At 40.4% G+C, this 15867-nt stretch overlaps 1 protein-coding gene across 1 annotated transcript in view; it reads left to right on the forward strand.

Moving 5' to 3' along the window:
• The window catches only part of pdgfd (platelet derived growth factor d), a 48010-nt gene extending 37656 nt beyond the window's left edge, over positions 1–10354 (forward strand). Inside the window, exons 6-7 of the mRNA XM_041047296.1 lie at positions 5162–5379; positions 7500–10354. Of these exons, the coding sequence (XP_040903230.1) occupies positions 5162–5379; positions 7500–7637 (356 nt within the window). The 3' untranslated portion in view covers positions 7638–10354. The remainder of the gene's footprint in view (positions 1–5161; positions 5380–7499) is intronic.
• Positions 10355–15867: the final 5513 nt, after the last annotated feature.

Consider the following 15867-nt stretch of genomic DNA (forward strand, 5'->3'; position numbering starts at 1 on the left):
ACCTGTGTCTCTGCATCTCTCTCCTGCTCTCTCTCTCTCTCTTTCCACCCGAGGGCTCCTTAGTAAATATTTGCGCATGACAGCAAATCCATCTCTATTTATCAGTGCACATGTGTGCTCGCCTGGCATGAGGCCGCTCCATGTATGGGGAGCTTGTGCATGTTGCAGCAGTACGGAGAGGTGTATAGGTGCAGCAGATCTCTGATACACTGTACCAAGTGTAGCTCTCTCTAATTGGAAATTCAACCTGTGCAGCAGAGCAGAAATCTGCCACAGTCAGCAGCTCAGCTTTGTTTTCATTAAGACACACACACACGGTAGCTCACACCCACCTTTGTTCCTATGAAGGACAGTAAGTCTGACCATAATATTAATTGGGACCCTTTTAAGTCCAAGTAACGCACACGCATGCAGGCTGACATAAATAAGTTAAAATAAAAATAATAATAATACTAATAAGAAAAACATATTTTTGAGTAGAACTTTAGAGTAGAATATAATCTCAACACTCACACACAGATATCCTATACTTTTTTTCATGTTGGTGCCTGTGAGAGTGACAGTCATTCTCATAGTCTTGCTTGCTCTCAGTCTTTCTGTCTCTGTCCTTTTCTCTCCCACTCTCCCTGACATGGTTCCACACCACTGCTTTTCTGAGATTGCACTTATTCTCTTTAAACAGACACAAGCTCAGCCCTGTGAGTGCAGGCACACACTCGTACACAGCCTACACTCATAAACACACCTGCACACTCAAAGCGTAAACACCAGCACATGACATGCGCCTTCGTCTTCACACATAAACATGCACACAAGTACACATACCTGTGTTTTCTCTGTGTTTGGTGTTAAAAGACAGAATTGACCATCCGTCCATCCGAGCTGATACAGCAGCAGGTGACTCAATATGCTTTTGGACCAGCTCCTTCTCATTGGGCCTTGCATCAACCTGGGAGGTGGAAACAAACATTAGAGACAGCTGTCCTCACAATTCTGTCATCAACTCTGAAACCATCACTTGCAGAAAATCTGTTATTTTGCTCTTCGGTTAAAATCACAAAAATAGAAATGATGGGTTTCTAGAGCCTGTACTTTCTCACAACAGAAAGAAAGAAAAATGATTAGGCTGTGAGCAAAGGTGTATTTAGAGCAGCAGAATGTCAGGTTCGTATTGTAGTCCTAGATGATAAAATTAATTGTTGAAGTTCAATACGCCCTCCAAGATGTTACATCTCAGATTAGTAAACGAGTGCCAAAAACAAAGAAAAAAAAAATCCTGCATTTTTTCATGTAAATTATAAAACTGTTAATTGCTGCATATACAGTAAACAGAAATTTAATTTGGTTCTGTTTTTTTAATTCATATTCCATAAAGCCTATAGGTTGTTGTTGAGACACACATACAATGCTTTGAATAAAGTGTTTCCTTTAAATCAAATCTACAGCTGAGATACAAAAGCAGAAGGACGTTGATGCAAAACAGCACCTTACATTTCTACTTAGAGCTGTAATGATCACGTTACAGCAATCCTAGAATTTATGTGTTTACATACCATGTAGACATTTGACATGATTCAGTAAATAGTTGTCTTTTAAAAGTTTACATAACTTTAAACCAGGTTACACAGTACAGCTCTTCATGATTAGAAAGAAACTGAGTATGTTTATAAGTTAACCCAAATGTTGTCGCCTCTCACTCATCCACAGTACACACCAATAAATTCTGTTACTTTCCTGTTTTCTTTTTAGAAACGTGACATATACACACTGTTAGAATCAGTTTTCCTCTTTTAGCCTTTTAATACTCACACAAATGTTAGACTTAATCCACTTTTCATATAGCCCATCTCCAGTGGGTGTGCACACAATTGTCTCTTAAAGACGCATGCACACATAAATGTGCATACTGTAGCTTTCATTCACTGCTTCTCTTTTCTATACTCGTATATCTAACCTTATTGTCTTGTCATTTTGCCGTGCAACAGAAAACACATAAAACACGTTCTCTAAACGTGCGGGCAATTTTACCACAATGGAACCACAATCAACGCTGTCGGTACGAATGGTGCACCTTCATCTTTCGCTGTGTGTTGCCACAGCAAATGACCATGTCCCCTGCTCCTTTCTCTCTCTCTCTCTCTCTCTCTCTCTCTCTCTCTCTCTCTTCATTGTTGTTCATTGAGCTTCCCACATGATTTGTGTCATGAATGGAACCCCCACCACAACGATATCTTTTTGTGAACAATTGCTTATTGATTATCAATACTATTAGGTTTCCCTTGACCCCGACTGCACTTCCCTTTGATTTCGCTTTCTCTTTCACACACACACACACACACACACACACACACACAATAATGCACATAAAGCAGATTTATCATTGTTGTAATGATACGATGTACATGTGGTTTCTAGGCAGATTCTATTGTTTGACTGATCTTTATTGCTATGTTGTTGAAGCAAAGCTCAAAAGCAAGCCAATGCACGCCAGCCTAAGTCCTAGTGTCTTGTATTGCGTTACAAAAGCCTGTTGTGTTTCAATGAAGTGAAAAATCTGCTAATGACCTAAGAAATTTTCAGTCACCTTCACTGAAAATAAACTTGTTTAAAGGATATTTGACTTGTTTCAAGAAAGGCTTTTCCCATTCACCCAGGCTTTGTCCTGAAATTGCCTCTATGTGCTTTATAGGATAGACTTGTTGGGTGGGGGTGAAACAACAAACCCCACCTTGTGCTGGCTGTAGAAATGGCCATCGCACCCAAACCCTGCATCTGCTTTCTTTCAGCCATGGTGTGAGATCTCCACACCCCCTTTCTTTGTTGTCTTTGTCTTGGGAGCATGATACATTGGATGAACAGAACTTGGAAAGAGTCAGGCTGCAATCCTACAGTAATTCTGATAGCCTTTAAATGAAAAACAGAACCATGACCTACCAAAGAAAACCAACTTATGATGCTGCAACAGTACACTAGGCCAGTTGTCATTTCTTGGCCAGCCATTGGAGATTTGGATCCTGAATGGCTACAGACAGTGGTGACTATGCCATTCTTCCCCTCTGCGGTGCAGACTGTTCCAAGCACAGACTTACTCCTCCATCACTACCTAAAACGTGCAGGGTTGATGAGGTTTAGGAACTCAAACCCACTACAGTTTGATCAATTTAGTGCTTTCTCCCCTACTTTCTAATAGACAGAAGACAGTCACATTCTACCATGAAGGTGAACGCATCAGCAGTTTCTTCTTATCATGTTGCTTTTGCTGAGGGGCGACTCAGTCACCCTTAAGTGGTTCCTGAAGCTAGTGAAGCGTCAGTCTGTAGTCCAGTGGGTGCCTCCCTTGGTGCTCAAGGCTGTCCCCTGTGAACCTTTGGAGTCCATTAAGGCAATGTCCTTAACCCTTCACACCTCTTTTTATTGGTTTTTTAAATAAATCAAACTGGAATGCACATTACTTGAAATAGTTCACATGCTTCTTGTAATTTGACATCATGCCTGACTGTCTTCAAAGACTTAAAATGATACTGTGGCCATTGTGTAATAATGGTAAAGTAGCGGGGCTGCGACGTGCTTAACAATGGTGCATGTTTTCACATAAATGATGGCTCATTGCTGGATATTATACACAAGTCACAATAGAATAATAACTTTGTGTTTTTCCTGCTCTATCACTTAAAAGACAGAGCAACACTGAAAAGTAGAAAAGTGGCTTCACTGGTTGTGTATATTTCTGTAAGGTAAAGCAGAATCACTGGTCTAATGGCCAAGAGAAATCACCACCCATGCTACTGACAGTGAGGTGATTATTATCCTGCTGACGACTTCAATGAAGAGAGCAGTCAATCTGCAACTGAACAGTGCTCTTCTCTCACCATCCTTTCTATTCTTTCTCTCATCTCTTTTCCTTTTTTTCTTATTTGTCTCTTCTGTCCTTCACACCACCTGTGGTCACTCTGGACTGCCTTGAGGAATATAAGCAAAATCAAGTACTCCCACAGAAAATGCATTCTCCGCCTCCTTCTTTTTTTCCATTTCTCTGTCATGCTTATAGCATCATGTTAGAAAATCCATACCATAACGCTGGTTATGGTATGATGATTGCTATGGTTCTTTCCTTAAGCACATTACATATTACAAATCTTTGCCTTTCAGACATTCAGCAGCCTCAAAATAAATGTCCAACTGCTACAGTTTGACCTCAGGCTCTCCTTGTGCTGGGCAACAATGTGCATTTATGTCAGTCAGTGGCCTCTTATGCCAGTACGAGTGAGACATACATAAATACAGACAGTGCTTTAGTCCCTCACTTACCATCAGCTTGTCCTATAATCCTTTTGATTCACCTGAAATTAGTTTTGAACCACTATATGCCAAGCCAGTGAACAAAGGTCCCTACATACACAAACAAGGTGATTTTTCTCCAAAGTGATGACATGAAGAAAAGACTGCGGTCAATACATCCAATCTACAATCAATTAATGGCCCCTGCTTCCTCTTGTGGCCTTTGTGTTTTCTCTCTTTCTGCCACTCATCTCCCCAGCTGTTCATCTACAGTCAGTTGTTATTGCGATTGTGCTCATAACTAACCATCTCTCTCCACCTCGCAACCATTTTCATTCAATCAATACTGAGAATATTTTTAGAGTGAATCACGGCCACTTTGCCTTATTTACTTCCCTCCGTTTCATTGTTTCATCTCTGTCTCCAATATTATGCACATTTCAGTGTATGGTGATATGAAGCAACAGACGAGCCATAACCGTACAAATCAAAATAGCTTTTTTTCTCTCAGCCTTCCTTATACTGTCATACTGCAGGCCAATATTGCATTAGAAAAACAACTATTTGTTTGTTGTTGTTTTTTTTTTTATATCTGACACAATAGTAACTCCAAATACCAGCTGATGAGGAAGTGATGTATGTTACCACCAACAGCAGGTGCATTGTATTAAAATACAGAAAAAGTAAGTTGGAAGGCCAAATTTTAATGGTTAGCAACATAAAATACAAGAAAAAAAATGTCACAGTATAGGCCAAACACAAAGTCCTCTTGCAAAATGACCCCTGTTAAGTGCAGTGCAAAAACACCCCAAAGAGCAAAACTAAAGAGTGCAAAAACTTCACTAATGAATAATTTTCTCTCTGTTTCTCTCGCACTGTCCAGTTGATCTGAACCGTCTCTATGACGACGTCAAGCGGTACAGCTGCACCCCACGCAACTACTCCGTAAACCTGCGCGAGGAGCTGAGGGCCACCAACGCCGTCTTCTTCCCTCGATGTCTGCTGGTCAAACGCTGCGGAGGCAACTGCGGCTGCGGAACTGATAACTGGAACAACGGCTGCACCTGTCAGGCCTCCAAGACGGCGTCCAAACTACACGAGGTACAGAAGGTTTTGCAACATGAAAACACACTTCTGCACATGGTTCAAACACACACACAGAATGGTGTGTAAACTCTAGTGCGTGAGCACTTTCTTTGTTTCTTTCTTTAGCTCAGACCTATAAAACAGATTTTGTCATCAGTTTCTATCATTCACTACATAAAGAATTCTGCTGTACAGGTTTGTTTATTCATACCATAAGCAGTGGCATGGATGTTTAGGGTCAGGATTATTGTGGTTTTTCAAGGCTTCTCCTCTCTATCATCCTGCACCATGAGAAAGGGAAAATGAATTGATCTGAAATGAGGAGAATCTCCTTTACAACTAAGAAGTGACTCATTCATCAAATTGTTTTACATTTATTAAACTAATTTACTTTTAAAATGACTTTAAATTACTTTTACTACATTTGGTGCTTTTACAAAGGCTTAATAAAATGTATATTTAATGTCTCTGCATATGCTTGAGCACACTGGACTTTCCATTAACATGACAGTATTTAAAAGTGATGCAGGGGCTCATTCAAACGTGAAACTAACATTCAAACTTCCTAGCACATTTTAGGTGCATACCTGAAAAGATGCTGTGAGTAAGTGAGTGATGCAGATGCAGAGGGAGGGAGGGAGGAAGGGAGAGGCAGGGAGAAATTGGGCGTGCAGAGGCAGGTGCTGCATCAACAATGAAGCAGCAATGCACCAGCAGCCTCACACCTCTCCCTGCTTCCCTCCTCCATTTGTTTCTATGTTGGCCCTGTCTTTCTGTTCCCAATCTCTCCGTATCTCCCTCAATGCTCTGTTAGCATTCTATCACTCTTTCTCTCTCTCTGGGCTTCAAGCATCGTTTCATTCTTCCCATTTCCCCATTTTCAATTTGTCCTTTTGCAATGCACCATTCTTGTTCTTTAAGCCTGTCATTCATTCTTTTCTCTCTCTCTTCCCTCCATCTCTTTGTGTCTTTGTTCTTGCATAGCTTCATTATTGGAACATGGTCTGCAGGGCTCTCTCTCGCTCACTGTTAAAAATCATACAATGGGAATTTAGACAAAAGTGGGATTTGGGTTGTAATTGTGCTATGTGTATCTGAGTGTGTGTGTGTGTGTACATCACTGTGGATGTGAGCATGAAAACGGTGCGTTAGTGTCTGTATATACTATACATGCATAGAACTGCCAGCATGTGTGGTTGTGTTTGTGCGTGTGTTTATGAGAGATTACCATCCTCCTCTCTTCTCCTCGCAGGCAGTCATAGACCTGTAACTTGCTTCCTTTAGTGACTTAACTTCTAAAGAAACACATTATTACTCAGACTGTTATTTCAGTCCTGAGAAGTCCTGACATAAATCATGGGCAGCCTCGCTTTCACTGAGTTTTGGAGAACAAATTCACTGCATCACTTGTGGAACAATTTGTACTTCCAGTCTATTTTCACATCAGAAGCGTTACCTGCAAACAATGTGGCAATCTGCAGCAAAGGCAGTTTTGGTGAAATGTTGACTTAATCTAACTACAAAATCAATGCTATAGCACTTTTATAGACTTGTAGATAGAGTAAACAGAGCCTTGTAACCTCTTCTTTCTCATCCACATTTGTACAGAATTGTCAAACCTTTGCTTAAAACTATAGTTTGTTTAAAAACAACATGTACTCTAACTCCCAGTTACCATAAAAACAAATAAAAAGTAATAAATTAATGAATTTTAAAATAATAAAGGGATTCCAGTGGAGTCAGTGATCATTAATATGGGGAAAAGTGGACATTTGTTTTCTCAATGCTTCTAGAGTTTCACACAAGACTACTGTTTTCTTAGAAACTTGTCTTCACTGTCTAATCTATATTTTGACTTCCTTCATTTGCTTCAATGTCAAGATTTTGTCACACGTTGCAGTTCATCTCAGGGAGCAGTGTTTCCCTTTTCTCTTGAACTCCTGCAGTGTTTTGTCATGAATGACGTCCTTTTAAAAGACTTAACATCAGACTTTTGCTATTCTACTCTCCATTTTGCATGTCTCACGCTCTTTTATGTTCAGATATGGTTTACTGGCATCATGACTTGACACAGCATTTTTAACACCTACTAAGTCATGGAATAATTTCTGTGTCTTACTCTTTTTCTCCTCTAGGTGCTCAAGTACTCCCCAGAGGTAACTCTGCATCAACGGCGCCAACGGAGGCCGCGGTTGCGTTGGGTCATAGATGAGATCTTCCTCACACACCATGAAACGTGTGAGTGTGCGTGTCCCTCCCAGCCCCCTCGCTGAGACACTCGAGACTCGGGCACATGCACCTGGAACTGTTGGACAAGTTCTTCTTTTATCTATTTTGCAATAGACTTCATATAATAAACAGCAACGCAGACACATGCAGCAAAGAAGACAGCAACAACCTGACTGGCAAACCGCAGCTCGTATCATACACGACATTTGTTCTTGCACCTACTTTTCTCTGTACACAGGCCAAACTTGCGTAAATGTTTCCAGCCAAACACATTTGATATTCAGCTTTCCCCCAACCTGGAGTTTAAATCTTGTTTAGAGCAAATGTAAACATCACTTGTGCACCATGAAGTGAAACTGAAATACTGAAAACCATTTGAAATACAAAAAAATAAAATAAACACATAACAGCAATATTCTATTAAATTAAAGATTAGAAAGATATAAAGATTAAAAATAAAGGAGGCCAGCTTGATAGAACTGAAACGGAACTGACTCACACTGCTATGTAAACAGCTTTTTATTCCTAACTCACATATATGTTTTTGCGTCTCTTCCTGTTATAATAAGGCTGTTTCTAGAAACTTCAGGCACTTCTTCTGCCAGGAGCATGCTGAGATGAGTGAGCGTGAGACAGAAGGAGGGGGGGAGAGGAGTTGGAGGAAGTGTAAACCAAAATAACACTTTATCATAATGTGAAATTAGGCTAACCACAACCCTCCAGATCTGAACTGCACACGAACACCCTCACACGCACACTCACTCTAGGCTTCCTTTCCTACTTAAAGATAAAAACTGCAGTTATTTATGCTGAATTCTTCGCTGCTCTATTTTTCTGTGAGGGGCTCCTTCAGTTTTGCACACATTCCTTACTGAATATATCCACCCTTCCCTTCACCCTTCACCCTCCATCCATACGCTTCCCGCTCCCTTTCTTTCTCTCTCAGTGACTCCATTTCTAACACATCAAAGGGGACGTCAGATCAGGCTGCTGCGCTCTGCCCGTTTTTCTGAACATTCCTGGCATTCCAACTGCTAACCGGAATTCTGATAGCGTAGATCTTCAGACCCTGCGCTCAAAAACAGAGGAAAGACACTCAGGAAGGGAGACAGAGAGGAAGTTTTTCAGGAGTGGTGGCTGACAGAAAAGGGACAATCAAGCCGCCTATTTGTAGATTACCAGCACTCCTGGATGAGAGCTGAGAGAGGAACCACTTTACAAATATATCACAGAAAAGATTGCTCCTCCTTCAGTGGTTTCAATCAGCATGAGCAGCCTGTTTGGCGGACAGCTTTTTTTTTTTTTATTTCTCATGAAGATGCTTGTACGTATCACAATCTGACTCTCTGCTCTGCACATGTGCAGCAGCATTATAGTGACAAAAAAGATCTGTGGGAAATAGAGTAATGCTCTTGGTCTCTACCGAAAATACCACTGATACTTGAGACTGTGTGTGTGTGTGTGTATGTGTGTGTATGTGTGTGTGTGTGTGTGCATCAGTCTGCCTGTAACAGCTCAGGAAGAGGTCCCTTTGTTTTAAGGGGTGGAGGGTTACCAACAGTCTGTGAGAGCTGGCAGCAGATAGAAGCATGTGAATGTTCGGCATGTGACTGTGCGTGCGAGTGTGTATATGCCGTGTCTGTGTGTAGGTAGCCAGAGTATCAAAGCAATAGAGCAACAATTCAAAGTAACTGCTTATCATTCCCATGCACATGACCCAGCTGTGAGAAATAAGAGACAGTCTCATCTGTCATCTGTCCATCGTCAGCTCACATGTATCCCACCATCACACGCTTGCTTACAGGTTGGATCCACACAGAGAAAATGGGATTTGACACACTACTTTTGTTCAAAAGACAGGCAACAAAAAAAAAGACTAACTGGACACCGAGTTGATTTCCTCGGTCACAGTGAAACGCCATCAGCTGTGTGCAGGTGCATGCATGTACTGTAAGTCACAGATGATATTTGGTGGGAGTGGGGTAAATATTCCAAAAGTGTGTCAGGTTGTGCGGTAGGTGCATTTCAAGTAATTCACACACACACACACACACACACACACACACACACACACACACACACATATACAGTACTGTATCCTGTTGTATTTTCAGTAGCTAACAAGCCAGATGGTGATTAGGTAACGTGTCATTTTCCAAGATGCTTTGCTGTACAAAGTATAGTTACTGTACCAACTGTACCAAAGAGCTTTTATGAAATCTGCTGCCAACAGGAGAAAATTTGCAAATGTATATATTTTAAATCTACGTGAGGTTTGTGTGTGCTTCCTGTGTCTGCCAGTTTGCCAGCATTATCAGCACATTCCATTGTTGCGAGCTCCAAAGTGACATTCCTCTTTCTCCTCGTAACTGCTTAGTTTCCTCTTGCTGTTCTTTACAATAGAACCATTTGTATTTCATTGACAGACATTTAAACCTGCTTGTGTAATTGCTTGTTTTTTTTCCCCCTTTTTTTTGGTTTATTCACATCAGCTAAGAACATCGTAAACGCACATTAAACCAGAACAGAACATTTCAGGTTATCGAATAATTTGGTCCAGAGTTTCACCTCTAAGGATGTACATCGTCAAATTTTCAAAGCTAAGAAAAGTTCTTGATGTTAGTTTTAACAAAAAAGTCAACCTGCCTTTGCTGTATTCAGAAAAATATTCATGATGAAACTGTATGCTTTACCTAAATAATTTATTGTCTCTTTCTCTATTGTTTTATAAAAAAAAATATCAGCTGGTTGGTTTTGATAAATAAAGTATTTCTAGCATCACGGCTTCCAGTGCTTTGATTTTTTTTTTTTTTTCCCTCATCTAAAATTGCTTTTATCAGATGTTTGACTGTACATGATTTTTATATGATATGGAACAACAGCTTGTTTGATCACCTGTGGAGTGTTATAAGAAATATGTTTCAGTGGATACCTCACTCTGAAAAGATATGTAGGGAAAAACAGAGAAAGGTGACTAGGTGCGAACACAAGCACAGAGCATGAAGAACAGAAAAAAAACTAAGAGTTTGAATGGAGAGGTTATCCCACTGAGGTAGTCTGCTCTGCTGCTGTCAGGCACCTTCTTGAAAACAACAAACAGAGCACACAGGCCGCCATGGAAACCACTGATGTGCTTTTAAGAGCAGTGTATCAGTAAGTTCAGGACAGGTCATATAATTGCGCCAGTCAAATGGCTTCAAATTATAGTATTTAACCTCTAGTTTGCAGCAGCACCTTTCCAATGCTCTGATCCTGTGAGTCAGTTCCAGTCCAGCCACATGGGAAAGGTTTAGTTAGTCTGATAATCAGACTGAAAAGTCATACTACCATCAATTTGTCATCCAGTCTGAGTTTGTGTCCATGTTACAAGTTTTCTATTTGGGAGCAGGGATATTTTTTCTAACCAATCTGTGGACAGCAACTGAGGCAATGGAAGATGGGACAGCTTCTCATTCTCATTTTTTCAACTTGCCAGCATTAACATCAGTGGACAACTGAAGATGGTCATATGATTACAGAGTTTGTTGTGAGAGAGTTAAGAATACTGAAAGTCTACTGTACGACTATGCTAGAAGTTCCAGGAGGCTACACTCTGGCACAGCAGTGCTTTATGCTTTTGTTGAGATAGTCCAGTCTGGACCAAATTGACAAGCTGGCAGACCCAAATGGCCGTCCAACTGCTTGCATGGCTAAAAACACTACACTGACAAGACAGTACCACATCTGTTAGATGTTGGTTTGATTACCTTAAACAACAAATTCTGGCTGACAGGAAGCATCCATATTACTTTGCCTTTTCATGTATTTTTAGTCAGCAAGTTGGATATAAAATTTAGTTTTCAAATCGTAATTACAACATGGAGGTTAACGTAAAGCCCATTTACAAGTCAGGCTGGTTATTACAGTAACTCCAACGTGACAGGGTGCAGCGTTAGCCATGTAATTTAAAAGATGATGATTACAACAATCACAATTTTATAGAGAAGGGATCACTGTTTCAAATGAAAATATTACTACCCATGTCTTTTCATTCAAGCCCTTCTCTATATCTTTCAAGGCTGTTTCCTGTCCCAATGGTTACTGTGGCAACCCTTCCTGTGCTGTTATCATTACACAGCAGTCTCCCACATACAGCCAGCCAGTCACTTCCCACAGGCCGTGAACCAGACAAGTAATTTGTCCATCCATCCATTCATCCATCCATCCATCTGTCCATCCATTCATCTATTAGACGATCACTGACTAGTTTTTCCAGTTATTTTAAGAGAAAGTCCCAGTGGACATGAGGAAGACTAAATAAGAAACATGCAGCGAGACAAGCAAAAGCGAGCAGAATTAAGATTAAGTTGAAAAAGAAAAGAAGTAAATAAAGAGAGAGGGAGAAACTATAGGGAAACTCAGATCAATCAGAAAAGAGAGAGAAGGTCAGAGAGAGGGGGGCATGCTATTTGCTTGAACCCATCATTCCTATAAGGCTGTTTTTGTGTCTGTCAGCAGCTTCTTATCTTTTCCTTTCAAGCAAACACACAAACACAAAATGTCAACTTACTTTGTTTTTTAGACTGCCCTCATGTTGTTTTTTCTTATTTTCTTAAACATGCATAAATCTACATGACACTACAGTATAGTACCATCAATAAGGCCTTCTCATTCTTAACCTGATTCTGTGTCTTTCCAACTATGGTTAAACCATCCACTCAGTCTCCACTGTGCGCTTCCTTGTGTTGTCTTCCACCTTCCTTCTGATCTCACTGTCTCACATTCATTTCCATTATTTCCTTCTCATTGACTTCTTCTTTCTCTCATCCTCTCCCATGATGCTTTCTTTGTCTTTCTTATCAGGACAAATCACCACCCTGCTGTTACCCAGGAAACCAGGAAATGAAACCATAAAAGATGGAGGGAAACATCTGAGGACCTTTATTCAAACCTCTGTCTCGATATCTCTCCCCTGTCTCCCTCTATCTTCTTATATTTTTTTTAATATTCCATTTGTCATTTCCCACATTTCCCTTTCTCTGAAGGTGTTACTTAAAGTGCACATCTGGAAGCAGAGTTAAGGGGACTGTCAATTCTCAATCTTACTGTCATGTATTAGTCATGGGGCTGGCCCCTAACATACATAATACCTTCCAGCGTTCTCCTCACTGAGCTGTCTCTCAAACCATTTTCATATCTCCTTCTTTGGCTAGTGGTTGTGGGCAGAGCATGATAATTTACTCTGACTGGACCTGCTCCAAATTACAGGGGCTGGTGCAGAGTGGAGATTATTTCTGAGGAATTATTTTTGAAAACTAACCAGTTGGGGCTACCCCTTTTTTCAAAACGTGTAGAGTTACTCATTCAACTCTTTGCACTGTCATCTTCAAACTTTAAGGCTGCACTAATCACTATTTTTATTGGACGGTGTCACCTGTTGTGACAAACACACACAGAATTATCAACTGTATTGTTTTGGTTTCACTCTCACTGTTCTTTCAATGGCGTTTCCAGATGTATGAACAAAGTTAGTAACTAGCTGGTGAACCCAGTTTAGCATTTGGCTGCCGTGTCTACTGGATGTAGAAATAAGTTGTTTGCTAACAGAATTACCTTTACAAGGTGATAGTAAGTTGCTGCCGTGTTTGATTTTATTTGCTATTCCCAGATGGCAAAAGAAAAAAGTTTAAATGATACTAAAATGTACGTAGTTTGCCAGTAATTTTAAAAACAGCAAGCCAAGTACAAAGTAGAGATACTAAATCGTAGCTTTCATTCACTACGTCCAGTTCGATCACCTTTCAAAGCATCTGTTTAACACAGCGAGGGAGTCTGTTTTCTGCAGCTATATTCAATTATGAACTTTTTGTTATTAGAGTGAACTGACCCTTGAACCACACCAATAGCTCAATTTAAAAATAATATATAAATAATAATAAAGTAAATAAGGATCCCTCAATAGAAATCTATTGAGGGATCTATTATTCTCTTGCCTTTCAGGGCATCCACAGTCTCCACATCTGTTGTAATATGATTTTTTTTACTCTGCAATAATAAAAAATGTTGTGCTCATATTAGTGGCAGCGGAACTTGGCCACCAACAGCACTCACAAAAGTTAAGTGCAAAGCATGATATAGTTTAGGAAATGTTTGGATGAAATGATGGAAAGAGAAAGAGACACAAAAGGAAGGAGGTTATACCTTGATAGAGAACGACAGAGTTGTACAGGAAGAGTAGGGGGAGAAGAATGAAGGGAGCTGGTGGAGAGAAGCAGATACAGACAGAGAGGAGAAAAAAAGGCTTAAGACTGAAAGAGGGTTTCAGACAGACAGACAGGTGTAGAACAAGTGACACACAGACAGATGATGAGGAGGTGGAGGAGAGCTGCTGAAGTTATTGAGGCGTGTAGGAAGGAATGGTGAGAATATGACCCATAACTGAAACATGATGTAGGAAGACAGCGCTGCCCTACATCACACACACTGAGCTGACATGCAGGAGGGGAGGAGGAGCACTGTCATTTTGTCCTTTCTTTTAAAAGAAAAGTGTTGTCTATTTCTCCAGCCAATTTCTAACTCAAGAAAAAAAAAACAATGACCATATAGCAATTTCACATAGTAATTTTGAGATGATTACTTTTTTTCGCTGTGGTGCTCGAAACCCCAGAAATTATCTTCAAGGATGAGAGGTGTTTCTTTTGAAATGTGTGGGTGAAGCTTAGGCTTCAGCCTCACTTCTCTCAGCTTTTCTTCCCCTTGGCTGATTCTTCTCCAGTTTCTCTGATTTTTCTCTGCTCTCATTTGCAAAGTTCACTCAAACAAACACATACAGACATAAGCAGTCACCCATCCACAGTCCACACACTCACACACACACACACCATCATCATTTCTCCGTCCCTCCCGACCTCCTGTCCCACCCTTCCTCCTTGTCCCTTGCTCCCATCTTCACCCTCTTACACACTACATTATAGAACAGCTTTCATTTAGGTATGAATATTAGATATTTCTTTTGAATAATGGAGAAAGACTGTATGTGAGGAATCTGCAGGCATAAAGAGAAAAAGGACAGTCGTACTTGAGATTCTTCACTTGCACATTTAAAATAGTCCAATAAAAATGACATTCTCAGATCCAAACTGTTCCATTAAATAAATGATTAACTTTAAGTGCAAGTGAAGAGGTGAGGTGTGTGTCTTTGTGTGTGTTACAGTTGAGGGTGGGAAACTGCAGGCTTCTCCATGTGACGATTCTAAGAGTAAAATATGTCAACTGCAATTGTTTGTGATATGGTGCAGAGACAGGCTACTGTGTATTGCAACTGACAGTATTTTACAGCTGTTTTTGAAGTCTAATGACAACAATTTTTTTCTTTTAATGGGAAGTCTTATCAAGCTTTGTGCTTGCTACATTTTATGGGCATGAGATGCATGAAACAAGCACTTTTGAAAGTTTCACACATCACTTTTTCTTAGTTCCCAAAAAGTCAGGTTTGGGAAACTGCATCTATAGCAGCATTATATTGGCAGAAAACAGGGCGAAGGGATCAGACAGAGAAAGGAAGAGGGAAAAGGGTACAGGAAGAAACAAATAACACAAGCCCTAAGGCAGTGGAGTCACTTTAATTTGATGGAGGTGATTCACTGCTGTGTCTGTGTGCATGTGTGTGTACGTGGCGGGGAGGGTATTAGTTATAAAAGAGTTAGTTCTGGAAGCACTGGAACTTTGTGGCACACTTTATTCTAACGGACTATTCAATTACCTGAATTACCTGGTGCACAATCTTAAAGAGCTTACTTACACACACACACACAAGCACACACACATACACACAGCGGTAACAAACTAGACGTGCATAAACAAACACTAACCTCACACAGGGCCACGCAGACAAACACACGTACAACACATCAAATCCTACGAAAAGAAAACTGCAAACATGAACACGACAGAGGAAAACACAGATTTGAGTCACATTTAAATGAGATTAAGAGCTTTACTTCCAAAGTGGCATATTCTAATCGGGTTTTCTGGTACGCACGCACAACTGGATGGTAGTTTAGTGGATGGTGAGTCACTGCTATGAGTGAGAATGCAGGCATGATTCCTGTTTATTCCATATGGATTGATTCCACATTTACAGACATGAAATTGCTCACTAGACTAACCTTACTTGCCTCAGCCTTCACACTCACCCACAACAACATAACTGGAACAATGTGCTCTACATTAAAACACATGTACCATACACATGCAGAGGTATGCCATAAGTAAAACAAGTCTCCGTCTGTTCAA

This window comes from Toxotes jaculatrix, chromosome 9 (genome assembly GCF_017976425.1).
Source record: "Toxotes jaculatrix isolate fToxJac2 chromosome 9, fToxJac2.pri, whole genome shotgun sequence".
NCBI lineage: Eukaryota > Metazoa > Chordata > Actinopteri > Toxotidae > Toxotes > Toxotes jaculatrix.